Source organism: Aspergillus vadensis (genome assembly GCF_003184925.1).
Source record: "Aspergillus vadensis CBS 113365 unplaced genomic scaffold BO88scaffold_6, whole genome shotgun sequence".
Classification (NCBI taxonomy): Eukaryota; Fungi; Ascomycota; class Eurotiomycetes; order Eurotiales; family Aspergillaceae; genus Aspergillus; species Aspergillus vadensis.
This window is the reverse complement of record NW_020292044.1, coordinates 591,116-619,029: the sequence shown is the minus strand read 5'-3', so window position 1 is coordinate 619,029 and position 27,914 is coordinate 591,116. Positions and strand designations below refer to the sequence as shown.

At 50.4% G+C, this 27,914-nt stretch overlaps 9 protein-coding genes across 9 annotated transcripts; 5 read left to right on the top strand and 4 right to left on the bottom strand.

Annotated features, from left to right (window-relative positions):
- Positions 1-1,399: 1,399 nt before the first annotated feature.
- BO88DRAFT_244891 (uncharacterized protein) lies at positions 1,400-2,654 on the top strand. The gene has a single exon (XM_025702163.1). The coding sequence runs from the start codon at positions 1,796-1,798 to the stop codon at positions 2,162-2,164; it is 369 nt and encodes a 122-aa protein (XP_025564916.1). The 5' UTR covers positions 1,400-1,795; the 3' UTR covers positions 2,165-2,654.
- Positions 2,655-6,936: 4,282 nt separating this feature from the next.
- Positions 6,937-7,723, bottom strand: BO88DRAFT_403301 (uncharacterized protein). Its single transcript, XM_025706332.1, has one exon. The coding sequence runs from the start codon at positions 7,240-7,242 to the stop codon at positions 7,027-7,029; it is 216 nt and encodes a 71-aa protein (XP_025564915.1). The 5' UTR covers positions 7,243-7,723; the 3' UTR covers positions 6,937-7,026.
- An 879-nt stretch (positions 7,724-8,602) lies between these two features.
- BO88DRAFT_403300 (tRNA wybutosine-synthesizing 3 family protein) lies at positions 8,603-10,354 on the top strand. Its single transcript, XM_025706331.1, has 2 exons — positions 8,603-9,444; positions 9,680-10,354. Exons 1-2 carry the CDS (start codon positions 8,980-8,982, stop codon positions 10,208-10,210), a joined length of 996 nt encoding a protein of 331 aa, XP_025564914.1. The 5' UTR covers positions 8,603-8,979; the 3' UTR covers positions 10,211-10,354.
- A 378-nt stretch (positions 10,355-10,732) lies between these two features.
- On the bottom strand, positions 10,733-12,669 carry BO88DRAFT_451803 (uncharacterized protein; the record flags this gene model as incomplete). The annotated part of the gene is made up of 5 exons (XM_025710656.1): positions 10,733-11,236; positions 11,343-11,651; positions 11,699-11,761; positions 11,817-12,224; positions 12,277-12,669. The coding sequence occupies 5 exons, from the start codon at positions 12,667-12,669 to the stop codon at positions 10,733-10,735; spliced, it is 1,677 nt and encodes a 558-aa protein (XP_025564913.1).
- Positions 12,670-13,498: 829 nt separating this feature from the next.
- On the bottom strand, positions 13,499-14,696 carry BO88DRAFT_403298 (actin-related protein 2/3 complex subunit 4 family protein). The gene is made up of 6 exons (XM_025706330.1): positions 14,446-14,696; positions 14,296-14,390; positions 13,912-14,226; positions 13,800-13,842; positions 13,700-13,744; positions 13,499-13,651 (listed from the first exon to the last, which is right to left on the bottom strand). Exons 1-6 carry the CDS (start codon positions 14,446-14,448, stop codon positions 13,643-13,645), a joined length of 510 nt encoding a protein of 169 aa, XP_025564912.1. The 5' UTR covers positions 14,449-14,696; the 3' UTR covers positions 13,499-13,642.
- Positions 14,697-15,088: 392 nt separating this feature from the next.
- On the top strand, positions 15,089-17,251 carry BO88DRAFT_403296 (ubiquitin-specific protease UBP6). The gene is made up of 3 exons (XM_025706329.1): positions 15,089-15,200; positions 15,275-16,921; positions 16,989-17,251. Exons 1-3 carry the CDS (start codon positions 15,185-15,187, stop codon positions 17,048-17,050), a joined length of 1,725 nt encoding a protein of 574 aa, XP_025564911.1. The 5' UTR covers positions 15,089-15,184; the 3' UTR covers positions 17,051-17,251.
- A 112-nt stretch (positions 17,252-17,363) lies between these two features.
- Positions 17,364-18,251, top strand: BO88DRAFT_335756 (PaaI family thioesterase; the record flags this gene model as incomplete). The annotated part of the gene is made up of 2 exons (XM_025702868.1): positions 17,364-17,789; positions 17,874-18,251. The coding sequence occupies 2 exons, from the start codon at positions 17,364-17,366 to the stop codon at positions 18,249-18,251; spliced, it is 804 nt and encodes a 267-aa protein (XP_025564910.1).
- A 453-nt stretch (positions 18,252-18,704) lies between these two features.
- Positions 18,705-21,486, top strand: BO88DRAFT_403294 (putative MFS drug efflux pump). Its single transcript, XM_025706328.1, has 8 exons — positions 18,705-19,215; positions 19,287-19,365; positions 19,416-19,474; positions 19,533-19,689; positions 19,754-20,133; positions 20,191-20,563; positions 20,617-20,747; positions 20,817-21,486. Exons 1-8 carry the CDS (start codon positions 19,072-19,074, stop codon positions 21,228-21,230), a joined length of 1,737 nt encoding a protein of 578 aa, XP_025564909.1. The 5' UTR covers positions 18,705-19,071; the 3' UTR covers positions 21,231-21,486.
- Positions 21,487-21,888: 402 nt separating this feature from the next.
- BO88DRAFT_423892 (MFS general substrate transporter) lies at positions 21,889-27,381 on the bottom strand (the record flags this gene model as incomplete). The annotated part of the gene is made up of 15 exons (XM_025708694.1): positions 21,889-23,126; positions 23,869-23,893; positions 23,973-23,986; positions 24,019-24,311; positions 24,364-24,549; positions 24,582-24,793; positions 24,826-24,959; positions 24,998-25,126; positions 25,192-25,237; positions 25,290-25,361; positions 25,401-25,465; positions 25,768-26,805; positions 26,857-27,004; positions 27,058-27,158; positions 27,246-27,381. 15 exons carry the CDS (start codon positions 27,379-27,381, stop codon positions 21,889-21,891), a joined length of 3,837 nt encoding a protein of 1,278 aa, XP_025564908.1.
- Positions 27,382-27,914: the final 533 nt, after the last annotated feature.

Sequence of the window (27,914 nt, the reverse complement as noted above, 5' to 3'; positions counted from 1 at the left end):
CCACCACATATGACGGTTACTACTGAAGATGAAAAGGTAATTAATGTCAGCAAAACTGTCTCATCTCTGTCAATGCGCTTGGTCGGGCCAGATGAATGACACTCGAGCCCTTCCGTTCATTTCCTGCTTTGCAACACCCTCCAGCCTCAATGGCCCCTTCGCACCTTCCAATCCCTAAGCTTCCTTCCTCTCCTTGTTCCCCTTCAGTCTCCCCCTCTTTCACCTTCTAGATCCACACTCCGTCGCTGTTCATCTCGGTCAACTATCGGTAACTTGCAGGCCCCGATGCGTTTGGTTCCGCGCCCTTGACCTCCAGCGAAGACGATCATCATCCATTGCTTTTGAACAGAATAGATAAGAGCTCGCATCTTGCACACGCCCCAATGGCTGGAGAAAACCCAGGTAAGGTGCTCCCACATCAGCACACCGCACAAGGTCCATGCACCTCGCTCATATCATGTAAGTAGATTAAGGATGCTGCAACAAGCCAGAAAAATTGCGCTTTCCCGCTTGCTGTTCCACATGTTGAACTGTCAGAGCCCAGCCTAGCCCAGCCAGCCAGCCTCACTTTTTCGCCCATACAGCACACATAATATGTGCTTCCTCCTAAGGGCCCGAATAGATGGAGATGGCTTTTGGCTTGGGGGCCTGAGTGTGGTGGTATCTTTTGCTTTGGTACCATACAAGCGGGAACGGAAACGAAAACAGAAACCGAAACCAAACCGGCGGCCGGAAACGCGGTAATACTATAACCGGTAATAACGCGGCGTTACGACGGTCGCAATTGAGGGCGCGCCATAATTTCGTTTCCTCATTAGCTCATTGCCTTCCCTTTTCGGTGCGTTGCCCTTTTCTCTCCTTCGTCCATTAGTCTCCCTTGCCACGTTTTTCTCGACCCTCAGCGGCCCCGTGCATTGGCGTCCGCGTCTTTCCGTTGCCGCCAGAACCCACCATCACCTGCGTGGTGGGCTTTTTTTTTCCTGGTTGTTGTTGTCTCCGGTATCTCCAGGATCCTTCTCCACTGTGACCAACGCCGATTCTTCTTGGCCGCCAGCAGAGTCCATGGTTCTATGGTGGCTGGTGATCTTTTGGGCGCAGGGGTTCGAGGAAGTACTTCCGCGGCCCAACTTGGGGCATCCAGTCATCATGCGTCATCATCGTGATGATGCTTGGATGTTTGTCCACCGTGGGAGGCAACATTGAGAATCCTGGAGACTGGCACTAAGCACCTGTGAGGTACTACTGCAGGAGGTACTAGGAACCAAGGTACAACTCCTACGTAGGTGAGTAAGGTACCTTACTCCTCTTCAAGTCTCCGAGGGCATAAGCACGGAAGCTCTGGGGCAATTGGCCAGGCCGGAGAGCCGCGTTTGTCGGTAGGAAGGCGGTCTGGAATCCTTCCACTTGGGTACTAACTAATCATCGTTTGGACCTGAACAGTATTAGTTTACCGCCGGCAACGGGAAGAGCAAGACGGGAAGCTCGCCATGCTAGCTGGGATCATCGATCAGCCCGCATACGGCTACGGTCACGTGATAACAAGGGGGCCTATGAGCAGGCGCCCTGGGTCAGCCCATCACAATATCCTCGCCCGCTTTGGGGCTGGCGTGGATGTCGGAAACAGTCGGTAATGCATCCATGGCGGGATGTCAGAGCGACTGGCCTAGGGTGATGGTTCAGTGGCTTGGCCCTAAAGGAAGAAGGGGGTAGAGAACCTGGTTCACCTCCTGGGACAGTCCGTGCCCGCTCGGGTAGAAAGTGTGTGCGGGCAAGTGTGAGCGATCTTCCTCACATTATGACGTGGCGAAACGAGGAGACAAACAACTCCAGATGGACGTGCCAGGCTGCCCTGCCCTCCCTTCCAGCCGGAGCTCGATTTAAGGGGAGAGATCTAGGCTTCAGCGCCACGAAGTCGTACCAGAATCTCCCCTTCTGTGCTCTACATTCTCAGTTCTGGATCACTTCGGTTCGGGTCGGTTCGAATCGCGCATCTGACCCCCTGCACATGGGAACATCTTGTGATAATGAGTCCGACAATCCAAGTGTGACAATCTGTACGAGGACTCTGGGTGGTACACTTACACTCCCCGTCCAGGCGTCTCGTCGCGTGACGATGGGATGGGAGGTTAGGCTCGGGAAGAAGAGTTTAGTGACCGATGCCTGATCTGGTAGGGATGGCTTGTAACCACTCAACTCGCTAACGCGCCTTTCTCTACCCTCTTGGGCCCTAAGCCGTCAGGGTGGCAAAACCGAAGCAGATGCACACAGGCCACACAACCCTCGAGATCCCCGCTCGCAGAAATAAACGATCAGGTTCCCTCACATACCACTTCAGTTTCCAGTGCTCACAGCCACGGGCGATGCGGGCAATTTTCACTTCATACTATCCTATCTTAAATATAGTGCCCCAACGCGTTGCTTGCTGGACGAAAAGAAAAAGCGACGGAGAATATACTGAACATATAATACTAACCGATAGTCAGCTGGTGCTGGAATTGCTCAATCCTTCATCCATAGTTCTGCTTGCCGGATCGGCTGGAGAGATACTTGGGTAGAGCCCTCCGGGAGGTGGGCTCTCGTAACCAGCAACCAAGGATGTACCGCAAAGCACCCGACGACACATCACATTGCTGATTTTTGCTCCTAGTAACTTAATCTCCGGGCGCGGTCATCAGCCGCAGTCAACCAACCATGATCACAGCAGGAGTGTACACTCTACCTTCGGCCGGTTGTATGCAAGGGTGGAACAATGGCAAGCGGTACTCCTTGTTTCCACCATCTTCTTCTCACGTCTTTCATCCTAAAGGAGGGGGGTAGGATTGCATCGAAGCAGACCCAAGTTCACGTCGTATGAATAGGAGCCCGGCGACATCAGCAGCGCGCTATCTAGATTAGGATGTAAATCTTCGAAAAAAGCAAACATGCGTCTAGGCCGTCAAGCTCGCTGCACGATTTTTAGGGAAACCAAAGTACGAAGTATATTTCCTCTTTGTTAATGACATGGTCCTATTCCCTACCAACCACTCCCACAACCTTCTTGAACTGTTTCTACAAACCGAAACTCATTGCCTTGTCCAGTATCTCTCCTAGTACCAGGAAGGATGGTACACAGCCAGCCAGCCAACCAACCAACCTAGAATAGCCAACTAAAGTAACATCGTGTTCAGGAAACGAGTTCCGTATCTGGAATAATAAGAGCAGAGATTGCCAGTCTGCTACTAGTAGTATTACCCTTCAGCTCGAATTGGGGCCCCCGTATTATTGAGTTGCGCCATCAACTCTTTGTTTGGCTCCAATTACCGAAACGAGTATGACGTTTATTATTCCATTCCCATGTACTCGAATTTTGGGAGTATTTTTATTGCACTTTTCTTCGAATAATGTATGTATGTATCTTTCTTTCTTGCCCTCCCGTCACCCCTCTTCCTCTGTGTGTCTAACTAGCTTAAGAGGAGAGAGGAGGGGGGCGTGGTGGGACTTGGTGTACACCTCTGTGCCCGAGGAGGATGGAGAGGGGAGAGGAGAGGGGCTGCAATCACGGTAATGCCGAAAAATTTGGGAATATCTAGTCTCTATTGGAGAAATGGAGAGGGGAAATAGAGGCTCCACAGGCAATTAGAAGCAATTACACTTAAGCATATCGAGAGATATCGCGGATCCAGTGCTAAGCGTAGCCGAACGAAGATATCGGCCATACAAAGAGAGTTTTGAGCACGGATATCGCGCATAATCTAGATGGGCCCCACGGCGCACACAATGAAGGCTCAGGTTCCGCGTCTCTTTTCCACCCTGACGCGCTTCCTCCACTGCGAATTCTGTCACCGCTTCTCAAGGGAATTTCAGCTCTCACGGTAGCGAAGATGGGGGATGAGAAAGGGGGACGAATCAAGAAGAAGGTGATAGAGCTCCATTGAGGGGGAAATGAGTGATGATCGCCTATCGAGGCCAGAAAGGGAAGTTGGGCGAAGCGATGGGCACTGGGTAAACGATGGGATGCGCGCCTATTGAGCGGAATGCCCCGCTAGTAGTGTGGACGATGGGTCGAATCATGGCCGATCGTCGACAAGCACAAGGTTTCATGGCTTGCAGGCAAGACAACTTTGTAGTGCCCGGGAGAAGAAATTCGCAGGGCGCAATGGAATTGCAAGTGCTGATTCGGAGGCCTTTTTCTCGGGGTGGGTTGTCTCTCCATCTATTCTTGTGCGGCACACACATTCACACCCCCTTTCCACTTTTTCTCTTCTGGGTCCCTCAGGGCTTACAGCTGTCCGGACCGAAGAGGATATGCTTCCGACGTAGCATTGGCTAGACCGGGGAATGACAACCTGGGGAGAGGGGCTGTACAAATCCCCCCACTCAGGTCTTACAAGACCATGGAGTGAAACAAGGAATTGTGCGTTAGCCATTTGGGCACTGATGCAGAGTGCGGATGTTTGCTTCAATGGGACGAGGGGAAGCAGTGACCTGTGAGAGTCAAGTCATGGACGAATTCGCACTCGTGCAGAAGTGGATAACCTGCTGCTGCTGATACATGGCCAACGTCGTGGAGCTAACGGCACGTCCGACGGCCCGGCTGCGGCGCGCGGACAGCAGGCCATAACATGCACGTCAGTAGTATCATCCTGAAGGCCTGAATCTCAAAAGTCCCGCGCAGTCCTGGGGGTCATTGGCACGATGGCCATCATCATTGGGGGATGAGAACTGGCGGTAAGGGAATCCCGGAACTAGGTGCTGGAGTATGCCAGGTTCTTAGCGCAGTAAGGAACGAATGTTGTACCGATTTTACAGGATAACCGGTCAAAGGGAAGCAAATGTAGTAACATCCTGATCCTCTCATGGACCCGGTCGAGAGCCAAAGAGACTGTAGACCAAAGGTACACCACGCAACCGTCCGTAACGGGAAGGTTATTCCCATCCACAGGACAGGTAAAGGAGAGACAACATGGGTGGAGATGGCCATGGCAATGAGACAACATTACTCACCTACGAATCCAGAATCTACACACCAGACCGACGAGTACTCGCGGTCCTGGAGTTCCTTATCAGGGTATACGATTGCCATCATGAGTCACTCATCCCATATCTTCGGAGACTGAATTGTTTTTCTCCTGCACTGGATCGACTTGACGATGCTATTGGAGTACGTGATCTGTCGGATGATATTTCTTGAGGTCAGTTACGAGGTTCCCACAACACGACAGAGGCTTTTGTCGCGGCACTTGACCATCCTCTGAGTACAACTGGTTGAGGGTGGGTAACATTGCGCCCGAAGACACACCGCTGGGAGGCTAGGTAGGGAAAGGGAAAGAAGAGGGGCAAGGGGGCACAGTGGAAAGGGCCTTGTAATGATTGATACGGCAACTAAAATCCAATAGACGCAGGCGCGGGCAGGCGGGGGGAGAAAAGGCTAAACAGCGAGGGAACAATGGGTGGTATGGCTTACGAAAGGTTCCATGATCCCAGTCAAAGCTGTCATCCTCTCTTGTGCATATTGGTACCAAACTCTCCCCTCTTCATCTGCGAGAGACGCGTCGATGGTGAAACAACGAAGACGGAGCAGCTGGATATTCTCATTATCGATTTGGTAGCCCTAGGCAGACAAGAAGCTCTCCCAGTATCGTAATTGGACGAAGCGGAGACCCGCCGGGACGGCGGCAGATGCTGAACCATGGAAACAAAAGAGACGGTGCAGAAAACTCTTCGAGACCAAAGCACTTTGGTGGGACGGCGCAGGCAATTTCCGTGTCAGAACCAAGAACTGGACAGCACCTTGGGACGTCGAGACTAAAAGGAACGAATCTAGTGATCCACCGACTGTCTTGGGCGGACTCAGCCAGCAAGTGCAAGAATCAATCCACCCAGCGTGGCCCCAGGGTGCAAAGCCGGAGCGCAGACACGGTTCGGGTAGGCCCAGTCGGAGGGTCCCGTTCGCGGCTGCGCTTACACCTCCAACCCAGAACACACGGCAGACCTGCCATCACAGGCAGCCAGGAGGTCGTGAACTGCATCCCCAATCTGGCGTGTTCCCCTTTCATGGGGCCAGGGGCTATCGATCCTAGATGCGGCGGTTTCCGTCGAGATGACCCTGGCCTTTTTCCTTGCAGACTTTGACGCCGAACGATGTCGTTTTCCCTGATGTGGGAGAGTGTGACACCTCGGAAGTGGCCGTCAGAGCTAGCAAACATCCCCCTGTGAGATGCTTCACCATCTGGCAACAGTTTGCCATCTTCCATTTGGTCACTCTCGTTCTGTCTTCTTTGGGAGATGATGGTATTTATATACCTGGGATAATGATGACGTCCATGTTCCCAATCAGATGAGACGTATTAGCAATAACACTGATGGACCAGGAATCTCCCTAGGTGTCACTAGGGACCGACTCAGGTACAAGCCTTCGTTGAGCGCGGTGGACCGAAATAAAAATGCAGGAAGATCACATTGCAATCACTGCCATGGCCTTTCGATGTCTGCCGGACAGAGGTAACATGGAGCCGCGAGGGAGGGCAGATATCCTGGGCCTTCGCTTGGGTGCGCTCTGCTCAATGTGCTTGCAGAAGTCCTCCGCAACTGACCTCTTTCATCATTCAGCATCGTGCTGAGGTTCTAGCAACGTAAAGATTTCCTCGAGATTGCTTTAAGTCGTTCAAGTTCAAGCCCATTCGCCTCAAAGCTAAAGCTTTCCAGCCTCATGCCTCCAGATTTCGGGCTCTAACCACATCGAATCCTTGTTAGCTGCTATTGTTCATTACAAGGCGTCTTGATCAGAGGCTACCACGGTTTCAGCTGAATAACCCACCGACGTCCGTCGAAGAATAGCGCCGAATTTCGAGTTTAGCACATGGGGAAGCGATAAACAGCAGGGGAAGAAGCTCAAATCGATGGGTCAAGTGGTCTTGGATGTTGCGAATGCAGTGGAAGATCTTCTTGGTTGCTAGACGAGACTAGGAAGATGCATGGGTCGAGAGTGACTGCGACCGTGGCGTATGCGTTCCTGCGTCTCTGCTAACTCGTCGAGAAAGCAAGTTTTCAGGCTGGTATGAAACGTAGTAAGTAGGGGCATATCCTCTTTACCTGTGCAGAACCTGATAAGGGCTTAGCTGACACCAGTCTCAGCATAGTGCAGCATATGCTCATAGCCCAGTGGCGGCGAACTGTATCTACTCGGAATTTATGGTTAGCTTGACTAGCCTCGCATAGTATCATCGCACAGAAAGTCAAAGTGATAATGTTAGGAATACACATTCTATCATACCTTATCCGGTGTGCGATCCATGCTGAACCTCATGTCTCTGCGTATGCCAAGTGTTTAGAGCAAGACGTATCGATTATGGCTTTCTCCGCAGTCAATATCTCGAGCGACTGCCTTTCATTTTCACTTACTATATCTCTCCAGGTGTCTCTGAATTCTTAAATCCGGGCTGTCCTTCAGAGAGCATATCAGTGAGCTTCTCAAACACTTCCAAAATTTATGAGTGGTAGCCCGCTTTTTTGCCCTGCAATCAGCTCAAACTAAATCTCAGTCTGAAGTGTAAACGACTTCATCCGCACCCGTTGGATTTGATGATACCTCTAGAACGCCCCCTTCAAGTCTCAGCGAGTTCTTGCAGAAAGAACTGAATTTGTATTGCAGGGAGGGTATTGTCCTGCTAGGCCACTGCTTCTGGACTGGTCACTTCAGGCTTGTTGATAAATACCCCCTTGCCAAGGGCTCAACAAGTTGTGAGATTCTCCCCCATAAGCTCTGAGCTTATGGGGGGGGGGGGAGGGGGGGAGGTGGCAGTGTCAGCTTCGACGACACCCAAATTTTCCCGTCTCTGACCCGTTCAATAAGGTAAATTGGCTCTGCTTCCTTCTGGCTATTTTCATACTTCTTCTCAGTGCGCTCTCGGGGGACTCAAAACACTTAACACTTGTGTTTTGGAGTCGCTGCGCTCGATAAGCTTGCTCTTCCACCAGAGGATGCGGGGAATGACGTGTCTGGGTTGTTGTGGCTAGCGGAATACGGTACAGAGACCTGCAAAGGCTCGGGCTTTCGTTCCCCGGGGAATTGTTGTTTGAAGATATTTGCTTTTTAAAAGCGGTATTTTGGTAGCTCTCCTAAGGGTGGTGTCATCGTACTTTTGTTCCTTCGAACCTTTTCTGGAGAATTCGGACAGTCTGGCAGACGCGCGCCTTTTTGGCGCCGGACACTGGAGCTGCTGCCGAAGCGGGAACGGCCCGAGACGATCGACTAGGCATGGATAGGACTTGCGCACTTTTTGATTTGGTAGTTCGTACAATTCTTTTAAGTTGCGCACAGGGAGAATTATCGGCGGGTAACACTAGCTACTAAGGTACGCCTTGATGCAAGATCGGATGAATTAGAAGAGGAATCGAAAAAATCAATGACGAATATAAGCTGTTCGGATGCTATTAGACGAATCCATTGACCCCCGTCCGGGTACGGGTGTACTCCGTAGCTAGCGACAGATTGACTTTCAGGCGGTTCGACGCGGACAAAGGGACCGGGAACTGAGACCAGAAGGCTGGTAACTTCTGGGGCACTTTTCGCGTGGGAAAAGCGCGGGTGACTTTCTTTGCTTCCCGCACCGCTAAACTTAGTGCGTTCTCTCGGGAAGTCGACGTCAGGTTCGAGAAGGATTTTGCAGGTCCACAAGGGTGACGAGCAGTATCAATCAACCAACCAACAAGGACAAATGCTTTGGTGTAGTCCTGATTCGAAGTGAGGCGTTGGGATTAGAACTTACTATTGATCCACTTGATTATCAGCCTTACTCTTCATCATTCAGAAGGTGAGAGATAGTGGGGGGCTCAACAAGCGAAACGACCCCTCTAGCGGCCCTTGGATCTCTAGCCTGCCTATAGTAGTTTACTCCAACGCTCGTTGCATGCGTCTTTTCGAAGAAGTCCTAGAAAAGCAAGGACCCAATAGTGAAGGATCACACGACAGCCCTCTCCATGGAGTCCTCATTGACAACCATGATCCCTGAGGTTTTTGAATCTCGCAAGCGCAAGATTCTCGCAGACCTGTCCATCCCGGACGCAGAGTATACTGATCTGTCGCCGAAGGGCTCTGTGGATGAAGGTATTCGCATCCTCATCAATGATATCAATACCCTGCCAGGGTTGGTGACCACTAGCAGCTGTGCGGGAAGGATCAGTGTATTCCTGGAGGGGCGAAAGAAGCAGCAGCAGCAGCAAGCGGTGTCAGACGAGCAGCAACAACAGCAGAGGCAGTTCGTACCTTCCGGGGGCAAAGGAGCAGGAAAGTGGTTATATGTGTCTCATGAGCCCTTGCAAGAATATGGGAAGGTGCGAGAAAAAGAGCAAGAGCGCCAGCCACTGCATGAGTTGTTTGGGATGATGCCTGGGGATGGCAGGCCTCCCGGATTAAACAAGGATGGTCAAGCCCCGCGTCTCGTGCGCTTCTCTTTTGAGCCTATGGTACGTCCTCCCTTCCCCTCTTTGCTTCCCTGTTGGTCCCTACCACGCTTGCGTTCTGCCATGATTCCTGCCACGGTGTATTCCTGTCATGCCACAGAGTGTCCGGGTCTGTAGTGTCAGCCTTATGACTGTCAACCTCCGGTTTGCCCTGTAAGCTATGTGAGGCTTGCGTTGCATACAGAGAAGCACGCACCTTGTTCATCAGCCCTCATTTACTGACAAACTCTTCCAACAGATCCTCCATATTATGACGGCCACATTACACCATGCTCACCCCGTGCTATCTGCCGCTTCAACCTCCGGCTTTCGTGAGAGCGGACTGCAGAGTCTACGTTGCTTAGAGGCAAATGACACTGAGGGCCCAAGCCCCATCGTCGCTGTGCGCTCTGCCGGTCTCTCATTGGAGTCTGTCATCGGGTATTGTGAAGAAAGTGATGATGATAATGATGACAATGGAGAACCCATTATCCGCAGTCTGGTCACAGAAGAGTTTCTCGAGATGCTGGTTGCTATCTCGAATGAAAGATTCGCTGTGAACTCTGAACGTAAGGAGAGATTTCGCGCGAATTTGTTAGATCTTTGTTTGACGGACCACCGTCATCATGGCACAAAAGCGAAAGGAAAGTCTAAGCCCCCTGGTTGGGAGGATCCGGAGAAGCGAAGGGAGAGGATGAGGGCAGAAGGACTGAAGAGGAAGCAGCTGGCGCAGAATCAGAGGAAGGAAGATGACGCGGATTTGGATCTGTCGGGAGCAAGTCTGGAATAATAAGAACTCCCGATTCGGGTTTTTATTGGCTATCTAAATCGAATACAACGGAAATGAGTTCGAAAACATTATGCAAAGAAACAAGAAGAAAGGCATCAGTTTCAGTTTCACGATAGTAGTTCAATGAAAGAAGGGAATTCGTCAACACCTGGCCGTATGTGGATTTGTTTCAACGGAAGAAAGGGACTCCGAAAAGCAAAGCAAACAGCAGGGCATGGAGAGCATAAAATGGCTCCAATGGGATGCAAGCCCGTTGTGATCCCAGTTCACATCGCACGAAATCGCTAAACCCAACCATTTCCATAAACCAAAGTACTCCGTTAGTCATAATCGTATCTTCGTTCCTCATCAATACATGATGGTCCCTCTTCTGGTTCAGGGCCGCAACAGCAAGATATGAGAATAAAACTAATATCCGCAGATCCTGAATCTGGCCAGAAGGCAATTCAGGTAAGACAGTACCTATTCAGAAACGCTCAGCACAACATATCCCCGGTATCCTTACTCCTGCCACGGTGGACCTCACTGGTTCAAATCTTTGAGACAGTTGGGCGATGAATGGGTGATGCGGTGACTAGGAGCTCGGAATTTCTTCGGAGGGCTGAAGAATACTTTCTGACCCCAAATGCCTTCGGTATCAAGAAGGGCGCTGCCGCTGCCGCTGTTCCAGCATTCGCTGGCACGACGCGATGAGGCCTGCAAAACACTGACCCGGGATACACTCTCGTTTCGGGGCACACTTTTATCAGTGATTGGAGAGGCGGGGGAAACACTGCTTGAGGTACTAGCCATTGAAAGTGGTCTGTGGATTGTTCCCATGGATCCGCTCTGAAGAAGGCAGTTGAGCACATTGGTCTCACGATTAACGGCATCAACCCAAAGAGTATCCTTAGCGACATCGGTTGGCCACTCAAACCAAATGCGACCGAAGGGTGATATGAGAGTGGCATTGTCAGCAGGAAAATTATTCGGAAACTCGCGACAGGCGCCTTCGAATCTACCGTTTGCGATCACACTGGCATACAACTGCAGCAGCTATCAGTGAAAGGAATTAATGGGCGAAAAGTGCATGACTAGATGGCACGCCAAGAAGAGTATTGACACACTGATATAGTTCTGAAGAGATACATACCGCGCAGGTGTCATAGTCAAAGCCAGGCAGGTAGACCAGAGTATCGAAGGGGAACCACTTGCTCATGTCTCCCAACTTGAGAATCTCACTTTTCTCGCCGGCGTGAATGCAAAGTGTATATTTCTGGCGCTCATTGAATGCGGGGCAATTTAGACCGGCGTAGAGGAGCTCGCGGAGCAGACGTTGGTCAAGCCCAACGGTCTTGGACTTCTCCATCCGTGACACCAGAGAACGTATGTGACGGTTTGTCAATTCGAATAGCTGATTACGGTCGTGCACGGTGTACATGTCGGTTGCATACCAAGGAAACTATGCCCTGTCAGAATACTATCACTTTCATCGGAATCAAACCCTACCTTATAGAGCGTGCTTATGGTAGATTCGTAAGTACGCTGGGGACACTTGGCACCAAATGGAGACTAGAAAGTTGTTAGCAATCTCTGCTTTTATAATGAAGTCGGCTGAAGGGCTTACACGTTGAGGCATTTCAGCGTGACGAATGGCGCCGATGATCTCTTCACTGGTAAAAAAGCCAGTAAAGCCAGTGGAATATCTGTCAGTATTCTCCACGACTTTAGGCGTACCATTTTCCCAGCTTATGCACTTTGCACGTGGAAACAAATCTTTCAGCAGGTCCTCTTGGTTGCTGATCTCAACTTCAACGTGCCTATTGCCGAGTCGAGGCGCACGTCCACATTCATAGATGCGGTTGATTCGGTTCGCCGTCTCTTCGGCGTCTTCAGTCGAAGCAAACTCCACAAAACAATCCATCGTCTTAGCAGTGGGACGCTCCATAATTATGTGAACTGCGTGGCCCGCAACAAGTCGCGCCTGTCTGCCAACAAACTGTAAGATCTCCTGCTTGGTGATGGAGTAGGGGATCTGGCCTAAGGTTAGTAGACTTCGCTGAAGAACGAGTCGGTCAGTTACGTACGTTCGAAATCTTGATGACACCCCAGGTAGGGGCATCCATGTAGCGGACTAAGCTCCCGTATGGCACCTCATTTGATGGAGCAGCTCTGCTAATGGGTTTGGGATAGCTTGCAAGATTCACGTAAGTTCCAGGCTTATGGTTGCCGATATTCATCACAGGGATACTGGAAGAGGTCAAGAGAGTAGAGGACGCTCCTGGTTGTTCAAGCCGACCTGGCTGGACAGGAACCGGGGTGAGGCGATTGGTAGCAAAAGGAATACAGACGGTATCATCAGATGGAACTGGGGCGTAGCCTAGGAAAGGGTCGTAATACACATTTCTGGAAGCGACAGGATTGTACTGTGGCTCTTGAGGCCTGGAAAGGTTGACGGGGATCCTACCAAAGGGAGGCATATTGAGCTTGTGAGAAGGGTGGTCTTGTCTGGAAAACGCCATATTCGAGGCCGTATGGCAGTAGAGAAAGAAAAAAACGTGAGGATGAGGACGAAGGTGAGCGAGGAAGAGGGAGTAGGTGAGGGAAATGCGAAGCAAGTGAGCAAAGAGGAAGGTAAAGTAAACGACCTTAGTGAGAGATGGTTGGGAGATGATTTGAGAAGAAGATCTGGGGGGAGGAGGATCTTTATTTGTTACCCTACACGCGCTGCCACATCTGCTAATTCACTGGACCCTTTGTATGTGAGGACTGTTACTCACTTGAGGTGTTACTCAAGTATTATCTGATAACCAGTGTGCAGGTAATGGGGAAGGTATCTGAATGGCATCCAGGAACGACAGCGATGTAATGGCCGAGTGAAAGCCACCCAAAGAGCCATGTGCTCAACGGGTCTGGTTAATGAAAGAAACACATGTCCCTGATAAAATTCCCGGGGGCTCGTTGAGTGTACAGGGTGATGCGGATCCTCTGTTCACTGTTTAGATGGGGAGGCAAGAACAAGGTAACTTGCTTTTCATGCTGTCGTTCTCGTTTGCATTTGCCGCCTTTACTACTTTGTTGGTGTGTAAATGGAACACACCGTGCACCGAGAGAGAACAAACAACGGGTCGAACCGGTTGAAGCTCAGAAGATGAATCTCCCCCATCTGGATATGATCATCTGCACTGTCATGGCAAGCAGAGGGATCTAGGAAGGTAAGGTATGCTGAGACTTACGGCAGCTTTGATGAGACTTAGTGGTCCACAACACAGAGTGTTCAGTTCTACGCAGCCTGGATTTCCCTATAATGGATGAACTGGTCGCTACAAATTTGATTTCGAGATATAATATGGACGACTGCAGAAAGGAACATGCATCAAACTTCTGTACAAGATATGTTCCTGAGAAGAAGAGAAACCCAAGGTCATGTGCCAACCATGAAGCTAGGGTGATCTAATCGAACTATACTCCTATCAGTCAGGTTCACATAAAGCAACCAGGGCGACTTACCGGTGTCAAGAACGACTCGGCAACGAAACGGGCACGGGCATTCAACTGTAGGAAATGTTGGTTAGAAGCCTCCATCAATCATAGGCATAAGGGGACATACGAAGAGCTTCATTTCCGAAATTTCCTTGTCCACTTCCTCCATACTATTAGACGAAGACGTTGTTAGCCTCTCGTTCATCGAACGAAACATGGGCAAAGCAGATAAAACATACAATTGAATGATAAAGTCCACCAGTTTATGTTTCAGCATCTGTTCAGTATGGAAGTTCGTAATGAGGAATGAGATGTCATAGCCCTTCACTGGCTTTCTCCGTAGAATGAAGAAGGATTCCGCGCGCTGCGTCAGGAACCTAGTGAACTTGTGGACCAAGATATGTTCGATCTCATCTGCCTGCTTGATTCGGATGCTGACACGGACACTGTTCACGCTGGGCTCGATAAGGACCCTCTCGTTCTCATTCCGGGAGATTGTAAGTGGGTTGAGAAGTAATTCGGGAGAAGTTGCGGCTTCAATTTCGGGAACATTGCTATCCGGATACCTGAGTTAGCCTCGTCTGACCCATAAGGGTGAGGGGGTGGGAATCAGCCCAACGTACTGTCTTTCGGAGGTTTGAGAAGCGAAGTTTGATATCGCGAGGGCTGCCGTTAGTGAAGATCTAACAGCCAACAGGTATGGACGCAATGATTGAGACTGGTCCTGTCAGCTTGGTTTGTAAATCGAACCCCTGGACAAGGTTGATAATCACCATAATGGGGGGTTGTGACGTATAGGCGGCGCCCCGGAGTGCTGAGTAGGAGGTCGCTGGCGAGCTTGGTGAGAAGATAATTGTCAAAAATGCAAGTCAGGCAGAGTTAGCAAGCAGGGGATCCGCGATTAAATTGTCAGAACCTCCCAATGAGTTTCAAAGCCTTAACTACCAGAGCGGGCGTCACCTAAGTACCTGAATAGCTGCGTCAGGAGCAACGTCCCGCCGCCCGGCAGCGATGTAGCCTGTAGTACGGCGGACGATAGCGGCCAACCGGTAAATGGCATCGGGGGTCCAGTATTTTGCCGGCAGAATCAGTTAACGCGCCCAGGTCACTCCACATAGCCAGTGTAGAGATAGTCTATAACTCAGTATTGAATTTATCTGTCCTATATTCAAAGAAGATTGAAACTTTATGATAACTGATAACAGTCTCTAATTGGGCCCGAGGGTCAATTGAAATACCAGGTTCTGCCCATCTTTCAATCCTGCCGGGCTACCACAGGTAGTGGTTAGTGGGGAGAGAGGGGTGAGCTCCTGCTAAGCAGCAAAGCGGTGAAGTCTCGGAGGAGCATAGCTGCATAATGGTTGCTATAGTTCGCCGTAGTACGGCCGCCGTTTGCCCCACGCTTTCTCCGGCGATGACTGACGCAGTCGCTGTTTACGCAACTGCATCCTACCGCCAGACCTCAGAGGAGGTATCAATCGCATCCAAAATAGACACTTGAATCAAGTCACAATGGCCTCCATACCTGGTAAGTATCTTCATGGCTATGTGCTGCTCCATTCCAAGCCACCTCATTACTTCTCCGCTGATCCCATGACGCAGTTGTCGTCAAACACCAGGGCAAACGCTACGAGGTGGAGCTCGACCCTTCCCTGAACGGCGAAACGCTCAAATACCAGCTATTTTCTCTCACTGGCGTCGAACCCGAGCGGCAGAAGATCCTAGTCAAGGGTGGCCAGCTCAAAGATGACACACCTTTGTCCTCCCTCAACGCCAAACCCGGCCAAACGTTCATGATGATGGGCACTCCGTCGGGCGGTCAAGGTGCTGGGGACTTGGGTAGACCAAAGGAAGTCGTCAAGTTTTTGGAGGACATGACTGAAGCTGAAGCTGCCAGAGCGGAGGGTGCAACGCCTGCAGGCCTGCAGAACCTTGGAAATACTTGCTACCTGAATTCAACGCTACAGACACTGCGGAGCGTTCCTGAACTTCAGGATGCGCTGCTCAAGTACCGACCTTCTGGCGGCTCTTCTGGAGGCTCTAGCCTTTCGAACCTTAGCAGTCTCGGTCTTGGCGGCTTGGGTGCTTCCATGGATCTCACGTCCTCTTTGCGAGACCTCTTCAAGCAAATGTCGGAGACGCAAGAAGGTTTCCCGCCGCTCATGTTTCTCAATGCTCTGCGAAATGCTTTCCCCCAGTTTGCTCAAAGGGATCGCAATGGACATGGCTATGCCCAACAGGATGCCGAAGAGGCCTGGTCACAAATCGTGAGTCAGTTGCGTAACAAGCTGGTTGTGAAGGAGGGTGAAGGTGATTCTGCCGCTGAGGTTTCGTTCGTGGACAAGTATATGGCTGGAGGGTTTGAGTCCACCACCGAATGCGACGAAGAGGCCGCAAAGGAGGCTGGCGAAGTAGCTACTAACAGCTCCGACGTTTTCTACAAGCTTGATTGTCATATCGGTAAAGAGACCAACCATTTGCATGACGGTATTATGGCTGGTCTCGAAGAGAAGATTGAAAAGCGCTCCTCTGTTCTCGACCGCGATGCCGTATATACCAAGCGTTCACGCATTGCGCGCTTGCCTAAGTACCTGACGGTTCATTTCGTTCGGTTCTTCTGGAAGCGCGAAACACAGAAGAAGGCCAAGATTATGCGTAAGGTCACATTTCCCGCTGAACTTGATGCGGTGGATTTCTGCACCGACGAGTTGAAGAAACAGCTCATTCCCGTGAGAGACAAGGTCCGTGAGATTCGTAAGGAAGAGGTGGATGTCGAGCGTGCCCGCAAGCGTCAAAAGCTCGCTCACCGGAAAGAAGAGGAAGAAAAGAAAGAGGCCGAATCTGGGTCAAGCATGGAGCCGATGCAGAAGAAGAAAGCTGCTGAAGAGCGCAAGGGAGAACCTAAGGCTGCGGAGAAAGACGGAGATGAAGCCATGACCGATGTGTTCAAGTCTGATGCAGATTATGAGGCTGAAAAGACCGCCTCTATTCTTGCCGCCAAGAAGGAGTTGTCTGAGCTCATTGATCCGAGCCTTGCCTCAGACAGTGGTGTGAACAAGACGGGTCTCTACGAACTACGTGGTGTGATCACGCATCAAGGCGCAAGTGCGGACAGCGGACATTACACTGCGTACGTGAAAAAGCAGCCCAGCGGTGATGGTGCAAGCACCGAAGACAAGTGGTGGTGGTTCAATGATGAGAAGGTCACCGAAGTGGAAGGGGAGAAGATTGAGACGCTTGCTGGTGGTGGTAAGTCCCCTGACACAATTTTTACTTAACTTAAAATAGCGGACGGACGTCTGACCTTCATATACAGGTGAATCCCATTCCGCACTTATTCTCCTCTACCGGGCGGTTGAGGTGCCGACGACAAATTGAGCAGGGGGCCTCACTTTGTCTCACGAGTATCAGGCTAGAAACGGCATGCATAGATAATGAGCTTATGGCTGAACGTTAGGAACAAGTGTTTCTGCTAAACAAAGTACTGCAAAGATGGTTTTGGGTCAATCAGTATAATAACCTGCCTTGTAGCTATCACCAGCTGTAGATTGTATCTAGACAACAGCGTACCTCTCAATCACGTGATAATGCAGCAAGAGCCGAGGGATCCCCTATCTTATCTAATCACTGGGTGCTTCATCGAGCTCTGGGAAAATGCTGCGTCGTCGATGAAACCTGCGATGTGAGCATCATGTTTTCCTCGCGCAGAGTCCTACAGCCGCAATTACGCCTTCTCTGGAACAAACCGCCGTTACCATGTCGATATACGCTTCGTCCATCGAGGAACACCAGCACTGCCGCCCATGAATCGATACCTCAGCCGTCGCGGTGGCCGCGACGCCTGGCCTACATTGCGATTTTCGGTAGCCTTGGGATTGCTGCCGGAAAGTGGATGGATAGGAAGCTCGCACCACCGCCATTGCCCGATACAGAGGAGGATCGCGAAAGACTAGAAGAAATCCGTTACATCTACGAACACGGGCTGCCTATCGTGAAGGAACTTCGAGAGAACCCCGACTATATAGAGGCTGATGTATACGGCAACTATTCGGAGGTAGATAAATTACAGAGGCTGAGTTCGGGTCCTCTACGGGGCAGCCGAGGGCTAGCATTCCAGGTCAGTTCTCGCCTTGTAGTTCATGCCGATGCCTCTACGAATTCTTGTGATACCTGGCACATGGCTGACGAAGTGGTCACATAGAGAATATTCTACAATGATAAGGAGAAGGAGGCCATCAATGTCGCATATGTCGGACCGGGATTAGAAGGATGGCCGACGGTTGTTCATGGAGGTGCTCTGGGGACCGTGATCGATGAGCATCTAGCCCGAGTCGCAATCAGACATCTTCCACAACGCACGGGAGTCACAGCCAACCTGCAGCTCAAATACCGTGCGCCGGTGTACTCGGGTAACTTCTACACCTTCCATGCTACTCTGGACGAGGAACGGAGCACAGATCGCAAGGCATGGGTGAAGGGAGAAGTACGCGACCCCATGGGACGGTTGTGTATCGAGGCGTCCGCCCTCTTTGTAGTCCCCAAGTCCTATAAGCTTCAAGAGGTTGGAGAACGCTATTGACCAGGCTGCGCTGGAATCTAGAGGTGCTTTGGGCCTGGACGGGCCTTTGAACTCATGCAGCCGTATCCTGCCTAGCCAGGGTCGTGCAAGGGACGACTATTCCTGGCTGGACTTTGTTAGCATTCTCGCCACATTGGGAGACTGTTATTGGCGAGGCCCTCCAGAAAACCTAGTTCTTCACCCAGGATAATGGATCCAAATTTTCATCCTCGTGTACATACACCCCTTTTGATTTATTGCCCCTCTTTTCTGCACGGACATTTAATAGACATTTTGGTCATAGATTCTATGCTAGAAAAGGTTGGAAAATTAGAGTTTCTTTGAAGACCGGGGAGACCGAAGCGACGTCGTTGACTTGTCGCCTGGTGGAGCGGCAGCGACTGCAGGGCCCTTCCGATCCTGCTTCTCCCCCAGGATTTCCCCCGCATTTTCCTCTCCTCCACATCCCATCCACGCGGTCAATCCTCCCGGTCGGCTATCCAGGGCCCAATGGTCGTCCTTGCCTTTGCTCAACTGCCTCGGTTGTGTCTCAGAATGGTAGCATCTCCGGTCTGTCCAGTCCCTAGTGACGCTTTGATGGATATGAGATCCTGCTGGGTTCCATGGGTCGTCACCCTTAAACGGTCTGGTTCCACGCCCTAGTATCTATACAAGCCAGCATCATTAGACCCACCATGATGATCTGTGCTGTGGGAGATAGATAAATAGTACATGCATGGCTTGCAGCGAGCATTTGCTTTTTTTCTAATCTCGAGTCTTCTGTTTGATTGTTGTCGCTGCGCACCAATAGGACTCGCTCCAGCCTGCTCTCCCGACGTTCATGGAGCTCACCGATCACTCAAGTCAGTCGCAGACTGATGAAAAAGCAGTGGCAGAGTCACCTCCGACCGGCAATATGGAGAGGAAATTCAGCCATGATGAGGTTGTTGCGTACGAAGAGATGGGTGCGCCTGTGGACAACCCAGTATGTACCTGGTCAGTTGTGGACTTTGCGGTACACACGCGAAACTGACTGTGAACTCTGTCGATTGCTAGATGACCTTCCGTCGTTTTATGGGATTCACAGCGATGGCTTTTCTATGGACTGGAAGCCAAATCCCAGTCTATCTCTTCGGTGAGATCTTCGCCTGTATGCCGGATATCAACGTTCTAATAGCCTTCTAGGAGGCATACCACCTTATGTCTACGGAGACATTGGCGGCGCGGATCGATGGGTTTGGTTTGTGAGTACCCTCCAAGGAATAAGGTGGCCAAAATTTGACAGTTGCTGGATGAACCTAGGTCCTGGCGAACTTGCTGGCACTTGCTGGTGTCTGCCCTTTTGTCGGATCACTTTCGGATTTGATCGGTCGTCGATACGTTGCCCTCATCGGTGCCTCCCTTGTTTGCCTTGGTATGATAGTCAGCAGTACCGCAAATACGATGAATATTTTCATTGGTAGGTACACATAGTTTTATCCGCCATATCAAATGCTCTGAATTGGGGTCTAACAAACATACAGCGGGGATGGCAATAGCGGGCGCAGGTGCAGGTATCAATGAGTTGACTGCATTAGCCGCCACCTCAGAAATGGCTCCAACTCGACAAAGAGGAAAATATGTTTCAGTGTTGATCTTCACCATCTTGCCCTTTTGCCCATCTGTACTGTGGGCTCAGCTTATTGCAGCACACAGCGGCTGGCGCTATGTCGGAGCTTTCTGCGGAGCATGGAGCGGTTGCGGTTTGCTCATCACAGCCCTCTTTTACTTCCCGCCACCACGAGTCAATTCAGAAGGCTTGACGAGATCCGATATTATCAGTCGTATAGACTTCATCGGGGGGTTTCTCAGTATTTCTGGCCTTATCATCTTCTTGGCTGGACTGCAGTGGGGTGGATATATGGTTCGATTCCCATTTCCCGTCTTGGAAACGTCGTTCTAATAACTGACATATAAACAGTATGACTGGACATCCGCTCATGTTCTGGTTCCTCTGATCCTTGGCTTTGTTCTCTTGGTTGTGTTTGCATTTTGGGAGATCTATGGTGCCAAATATCCCATCTTTCCAAGCCGACTAAAGCAAGAGCCACGCATTTTGGGCTTGACCCTAGTCATCACGTTCATCTCAGGAGCAAACTTCTTCTCTGTCCTCATGTTCTGGCCCACACAGTCGTTCAACGTGTACGGCCACGATCCCGTCGATGTTGGTGTTCGGAGTCTCCCCATCGGGTTCGGCATCATGGCAGGTGCTTGTATCATCCTATGGCTCCTTAGTGTCTTGCATGGCCACAACAAGGAGCTACTCATCATCAGCAGCGTCCTCATGACAGCAGGTCTGTATGACCCTCTAAATTTGAGCACGAACAAAACACTAACATCCACCCAGGCTGCGGTGCCATGTCAATAGGCCGACCAGACAACCTATACCAACTCTGGGGCATCCTAATCATCGCAGGCCTAGGAATCGGGGGCATAATCGTCCCAGCCTCAATCATCACAACAATTATATGCCCAGACGTAAGCATACCCCCTTAAAAACAATACAAACCCTCCACACACCCCATAGACTAACCAACCCATCTTTAGGACCTAATCGCCACCATCTCAGCCCTCACTCTCTCCATCCGCGTCGCCGGCGGCGGCATTGGCTACACAATCTACTACAACATCTTCATTTCCAAATTCGTCCCCAACGCACAACACTACATCGGTGGCGTCATGCTCACCGAGCTCAACATAACCAACACCACATACATCGCCGAAGCGATCGAACTGACCGGTGCATCTCTGCTCGACGAATTGAAGCTCATCCCCGGAATCGCGGGAAACGAGACTGCGTACAATGCCGTCGTAGCGGCAGGTCAGCTCGCCTATGCTGAGAGCTATAAGTGGGTGTATTATGCTAGTATTGGGTTCGGGGGCGTGTCTATCATCGCTGCTTGCTTCTTGGGGAACATTAAGAAGTATATGAATGATCATGTGGCTGTTGTGATGCATTGAGAGTATCCTTTGGGAGGAGGTAAAGGATATATCTTATCTATGATGGGGTGGTGGACGTACATGCATGGGCATGATTACTTGCAGCTATGTTTATAATGGCTGGTTCGCTGCGATGACTTGTGTGATGATGATGGCTCACGATGTATAAATGACGATGATACGATGTGCATGTCTACCTCAAAGACACCACACTACTGCATGACTTACAAGGAAAATATATAACAACCCCACACTAAACATGCTATGATTATTTTCTCCATCGCATCTTCATGCAGCCCAACAATAAAATAAATAACCATATACCCAGCGCCAGACACTTAATATGCAAAGTAAGAAGTTCGAAAGAAATAAAATACACAAGCTGACAATGCAGCGCCACACAACCACACACTCTTCGTAAAAGGTAACTGCCAACAATCAAGCATCATCGTTGGCAAACACGGGAAAAGAAGCAAAGCACTATCGTACATGCATCAGGGTATCTGCTAGGAGAAAACGAGGGCACCGTTTGGTTCCACGGGACTGGACTTGGGTTCAATCGGCGCGTGTGGTCGATCTTTCTCTCTTGTCCTCGTTCTTTTTTCCCCCTGCTTTTCTCAAGGAGTCTTTGTTCCATTGAGTTATAGCAAATAGGACTGAAAGGGATAGATGTGAGATGTCATGACTCCTCCTTCAGTCCGCAGATATCTGTCCCCAGGACTCTATCGACCATGTACCAGAATTTCCAGTAAGTATTCGACTTGTCGAAATCGAATGCCCCGTCTTCGCGGAGTTGAGGTCCATCGCCCACAATATCACCTGTGAACCAGCTGAGAATGGGGATGGAGCGCAGCACTCGCTCCGTGACCGTAGGCTGAGGTGGAAGGGCTTCTGTAATGGGTCGTAGCTTCGTCCGACGCACCGTCGGGATATGCGTCATGAAGTCTGATTCGGGCTTGGGCTCCTTTACGACTGTGCGCTGTTGCAGGGGTGCTGGTTGCTCGATGGCGGTGGCTGTTGCGGAGCTAGCAGTGGGGGTCGATGATGATTCCTGGGACTCCTCTTCATGGGCGTCGAGGATACTGGACAGGTTATTCGAGGCGAAAGATCTCGGCAGCGTATGGCGTTCCTTGGTGGCTGTGTCCTTCGGTTGGAGGAAACTCGTCGAATGCGACGAAGTCAAAGTGCGAGGCGCCGCCTTCGACTGGAGACGAGTCGCCTCCGTGGATCCTTGTACAATAGGGGCATCCTCCGCAGGTCCCTGGCCATGATACAGCTCACAAAAGACCAAATGGCCATCGATTTCCTGCGGAGAGTAGAAGCACGCGCGATCGGCCGCTGTCGTCGAATCAAACGTGACTTTAATCCAGTGAAATCCACCCGCATAGCGCTTCGATTTGCGATTCGCGTCCGCTGATAGGTTCGCCCGGATGACCACATCGCCACCGCTCAGGAGCTGTGAATACCCGTTCAAAGCATTGGGGTCGGTCCGCGGATAGTCCTCACAGATGAAGCCGCGAGAGATCCGCTCGTACTTGTCTATCACTTTCCATTCGAAGTCCTTGCTCTTATAACCGTATAGTATGCACTCGGTTGCGACTTTCTCTGTCTGCTGCTTCCGGGCGTTGTCCAGGTTGGAAGCGGAGGATGACTTGGGCAGAGTGTTGCTGCGCGCTTTCTCCTCTTCTTGTTGTTGGGCGAATAGACGCCCGAATTCTGCTACATTGGGGTTTTCGCGCTTTGCTGCCGGCGTGCCGGTGCGTGTGCGAGATCGAGTGTGTTCATAGCGGGCGTTTCTGCGCTTGCCAAATGGGCCGGATTCTTCGGGGGGTCGCCGGGGGTTGCGAGATTCACTGGAAAGGTGATGGGTGAGAATTGGGTTGAAGTGATTTGGGAAAAGAACGCAATGGTGTAAGACTTACTCTTTGTAAACGTAGCCCCAGGGTAGGAGGTTACCCTTCTCGTCTCTGGCGCGCTCCTCCGGAGGAACGAAGTGGTACTCCATTTTGTAAAATAATGTGGATCGCTGCTGATATACTAGATGCAGGCAAGAAAGGAGATTTCCGGGACTGGAATTATCTCGTAAAGTAAGGAGGATAATAGGTGACGTTTGGATGAGAAAAAGCGGCCTTATGAAGGGATCCGTTGGATGGAAGCTGATTTCCGTCCAAAAGTTTTGGGCGCAACAAACAGTGAGTGTTAGCCCGGATACCGTCACGTGAGTCGCTGCGGTATGGACGGCGGATCTTGACCGCTTCAAGTCACTTTACCACAATACATTCAAGTATCCTTAATGTGTTATATATAGTCTGGGCCTCAATAGATGTAGCTAGCCTATATTTTCCTAGCACGATTACGGTCTGAACGCTACCCATCCAACAAAGGTGTTGTCAATCCTGATTTTTCATCCGTTCCCCGGACAATATATACCCAACCCAATATCATGTCAACACTCATCAAATTCAAACTAGATAATGCATCCATGATCATGATCTACGACTGTCCTAAGCGTATCTCGACTTATAATCACCCAGGTGATAATTCCAGGAAATAGCGCCTGATGCAACGGTCCTTCCAATCGAGGAAATGTTGAATAAACCCAGCTCATGCGGCAAATCTGCATTGGCTAGCATTCCTGAACAAAGCATGTTCCACAGACTACGAGCAACTATGTCAAAGAGGCCCTATAACTCTTAGATGACATACCTCAAATCCCTATTCAAGTTGATGTTGCCGAAGAGATGTACCATCCAAACCACATACATCCCCAAACTCTCCTACTTCAACCCTTCTTCTATCCACAATTGACCGACGAACTCCATGAACGGACAAGACAAGCCAGGTCCAAACTTACAGTATGGCAGTGACACAACCTTGTCGTTGATATTCATCCGGACAAATGTCTCGTTCATGTTATTGACAGGATCTGTAGGCGAACAGGTCATCCGTTCGAGCGTGACCCGACCACCCATTGGCATCACAGTTGAGGTATACCAAACGCGGTCTTCTGCCCGATGTGTGACAGGAAGAAATGGGTTGTACTTTGCGTCTTTCATTATGTCTAGTGCAGTCAAGAAAGGTGCTATATCCCCGTCGTGGACACTGGAACACACGTTAGACTCTTGGGTCTTAGCCCCCTTGGTTTGGATTCGACTCACAAACTGAAGAACATTGCATCCGCTTTGGGCCCTCTCGCAAAAGATTCGCTGTAGCATTCAGCCAAAGCCAGCCCATTGCGCCCGCATAAGGATTTCCCGGGTCATCACGATAGTAATGTACCAAATCAAGTCCGTATTCGAAATTCTTCCAATCTTCGCGCGAAAAGACTTCGCACCAGGGGCTTGAGCCCCGGACAGTCATCTCAAACCACACATCTCCTGCATACTGAAGACCTCGTAGTTGGTAAGCCCCTCAAGCTCACGGTTACCCTTCTCAACGAGCAGTCGCTCCGCAATAGACGGGATATACGCTTGCTGAAACAAAGTGAGCATCTTGATGCCGTTATAATGGCCACGAGCTTCATCTTCTAGATAGTTTAGACAGGTATCTCCCGGTTTGAGTGTATCTGCGCTGTGATCAAATGTCTCCGGGATGATTTTATAGCGGCCTTTCCGACCTTTTCCCAATCAGACCCAAATAACCCCGAGGCAAAGTGTTGGGCTGTTTCAATGACGCGATCAGGTTCACTTGCCCAGAGCTTTGTCTTCGCACCAGACGGGATGAGGTGTTCGTAACGGGCTGCGAATCGGACTCCAGTTTCGAAGGCCTATGAGTGCCAGCGTATGGACCGGTTGTGCTCAATTGCTCGAAGTCTCGTTCTGTATTGCTGGTGATGTAGGTCCAGTTGTTCAGGAATGACAATGAGCCGTTCAGCGGAGTCCCTGCTTTATGGATTCTATCCAAAAGGGCAAGATGGCCTGTAGCCATGGTGAAATGTCTCGTGAGTATTATTCAGAGACTCTCGTAATGGCAGATCACGTACGGCTTCCTGCAGACCTGGTTGGATATCTCGCCGCATGGCGTGACATCTAGTCGTCGATTAGTGCATTGGCATCTTGGATAAACAGAGAAAACAAGTACCATCTGTATCTGGTCGCCTGTGCAACTGTACGGTACGTCAACCCCCTGTGATTCATCATCTCCGGCAGATTTCTCGACTCAGGGCCCATATCCACCAAGGTTTTAGTGAACATTCCAGTCGTCATGTTGCTCTATACATGGGCTTTGAAACCAGGCCCTCCAGCTGGCACTGAAAGCTGATGAGAAGACAGAGTCATGACAGTTTATACTGCGCGACAGACTATAATTATGATAAAGAATTCCTGTCACTGCAGTGAAGAAAGATAATGTCAAAGAGCTAAGCGAGAGCACGTGAACCATGGTGAACACGGACCTCCCGACGTCACGGGCAGATGCATTTAGATGACATTGAGATCTGAAAAGAGATGGCTTATCAATGCCATGAAACAAAGGATGTTTGTCTAGTGTGTCCCACGGCCATGGCGACACCGAGATTTGCTCGCATTTTGCAGATTTGCGCAACATAGTTATCAGGTACTATATCTAAACCGAGGATTTCTGTCTCCCATTTCCTCAATTTCTTCTTCTGACATCCCTGCAATCTTCTCATCTTCCAGTCCCTGTTCTCGGCGCTTATTCTTCCCATGATAGTACCACCACATGAGACCATACACAACACCTGCAAATCCAACCAGCGACAGAGTCACTGCATTGCCCCGAACATAACGTGGCGCTTCATTCGTCTTGTATAAGAAAGGAGACATGACGCCGCTGACGTTGCCAAAAGTCAGTTGCAGCCCCGTGGCGAATGTACGCTTTCCATAACGAGGAAGTGTGGTCGGGAGCCATGCAAGAGGTAATCCGACGGCCACGTATAATCCTAGGGCAATAAGCAAGGCGCCGAAGTAATGTACTCCTGACGAAGAATCCGATATCAGGATTCCATAGCCCACCACTGATATGGCGGCAAAGATGCAAGTAAAAACTCCGCGACGCTGAGTTCTATCGCTCGCCCAAGCAATTATCAAGTAACTAATTGCGCCCACCGCATAACAAGGGATCGTAAGAGCTTGCACTTCGGGAGTTGTCCACGACCCCATGCCCTGAATAATTGTGGGGAGAAAGGTGCTGTACCCGTACAGCATAGTGTCGACACCAAATTGAGCAATGCAGAAGGCGTAGATTCTCCAGTCCAGCGCACCTTCTTTGACGTCTGCCCAGTGAAATCTTTGGGCGGACGATGTTTGGCCCACGTCGCGACGACGGAGTTGAACTACTAGGGCCTTCTCCTCTTCATCCAGGTAATAGGCTGTATCGAGGTCGTCTGCAAGAAAGAACCAGGATAGGCCTCCTAGTATGACGGTTGGAATGCCTTCTATGATCATGATCCATCTCCAACCTCGTAACCCGGCGACGCCGTCCATGAAGCCGATGCCGTAAGCTAGAAGTCCGCCAAATGCGCCGGCAGCGGCTGCACTGCTGAAGAGGTAGCCCGTGCGCAGTGCTATTTCACGCTTGCTATAGAAAATAGTGAGATAGGTAACCATTCCCGGAAACAGTCCGGCTTCCACGACGCCTATATCTGTTAGCTTAGGCTCGCATCACCAACTCATGGTCTGTGACCAACCTAGAAGGATGCGACAAGCGATGAGGCCTCCATAATTCTGGGTTATTCCAGTGAGAGTCGCTATGATGCCCCACATAACCGATATCGACGCAATATAGCGTGATGGCCTAAGCTTCTTGATAACCAAGTTTGACGGCACTTCGAAGAGCTAAAAAGTATTAGATGTTGCTTCCATACACATGTAAGCGAGCCCAGACGTACACAGTAAGTTACAAACAGAATAGATACTGCAATTTGGTATTGATCTCCGACCAGGCCCAGGTCTTCTTCCATCCCATATAGACGGGCATTGCCAATGTTGACTAGAGCTTGTTAGCAAGCATGCCAATCATTCGAATAGTCATAAACTGGAAGTAGACCTGCGAAGTAACATGTATAGGAAGACATACCTCTGTCAAGAAAGCTAAATAGATATAGAAGAACGACAAAAGGTATAATATGTAGGTCAATCTTGCGAATCAAATGCTTCTCCCGTTTCTCATCCAGTAATGAGAGAGCCGAGTCATTGCTATCACCGCCATCCATCGAGCCTCCAAATTGAGTTGGAGATCTAGGATCAGGCTTCTGTTCTTCTTGGTATTCCATCTTTGCTGTTGGAGTCTATTTCGTCATCCAACCTTGTAAAGGAACTGCACACGGGCCGAGATCTGGTCCCAACTTCCCGTGGACAATGCACTAGATCGATGTTTCAGGATCTGACTAGATCCATGATACACATGATAAATAAGAGACACAGACTGTACAATCCCAGAAATACTGATCACGATGGAAGTGAGGTGGGGGATTCCTGCAGCAGAAAATGGTGGCGATCTGGTGGGTGGCCAAGATTCGCCAAGGTTCCAGCCCGGCTGGGTTTTGACTTTAGTCTTCGCGGGCCTTTCCAGCTGCAAACCCACAATCTTACTTGGAGTACGCTCAAAATATCAGTGGCTCGAGATAAAATACTAGGAGTATGATAGAACCTAGCTCGCCACAAAACACCCATTTAGGAAATCCGTCGTTGCCAGCTACCGAGACTGTGCGGATATAGCTCCGCCGTTGCACTCATCCGGATGCAG

Excerpts from the sequence above, each read along its gene's own strand:
- BO88DRAFT_244891 (XM_025702163.1), top strand. The coding sequence starts at position 1,796 with ATGACGTGGCGAAACGAGGAGACAAACAACTCCAGATGGACGTGCCAG.
- BO88DRAFT_403301 (XM_025706332.1), bottom strand. The coding sequence starts at position 7,242 with ATGTGTATTCCTAACATTATCACTTTGACTTTCTGTGCGATGATACTA.
- BO88DRAFT_403300 (XM_025706331.1), top strand. The coding sequence starts at position 8,980 with ATGATCCCTGAGGTTTTTGAATCTCGCAAGCGCAAGATTCTCGCAGAC. Across the intron at positions 9,445-9,679 it reads GCTTCTCTTTTGAGCCTATG|ATCCTCCATATTATGACGGC; the intron begins GTACGTCCTCCC and ends CTCTTCCAACAG.
- BO88DRAFT_403298 (XM_025706330.1), bottom strand. Across the intron at positions 13,843-13,911 it reads GTGGACTTTATCATTCAATT|TATGGAGGAAGTGGACAAGG; the intron begins GTATGTTTTATC and ends TTCGTCTAATAG. Across the intron at positions 13,745-13,799 it reads TTTCGGAAATGAAGCTCTTC|TTGAATGCCCGTGCCCGTTT; the intron begins GTATGTCCCCTT and ends CATTTCCTACAG.
- BO88DRAFT_403296 (XM_025706329.1), top strand. Across the intron at positions 16,922-16,988 it reads TGAGACGCTTGCTGGTGGTG|GTGAATCCCATTCCGCACTT; the intron begins GTAAGTCCCCTG and ends CTTCATATACAG.
- BO88DRAFT_403294 (XM_025706328.1), top strand. The coding sequence starts at position 19,072 with ATGGAGCTCACCGATCACTCAAGTCAGTCGCAGACTGATGAAAAAGCA. Across the intron at positions 19,475-19,532 it reads CGGATCGATGGGTTTGGTTT|GTCCTGGCGAACTTGCTGGC; the intron begins GTGAGTACCCTC and ends GGATGAACCTAG. Across the intron at positions 20,748-20,816 it reads CAACAATTATATGCCCAGAC|GACCTAATCGCCACCATCTC; the intron begins GTAAGCATACCC and ends ACCCATCTTTAG.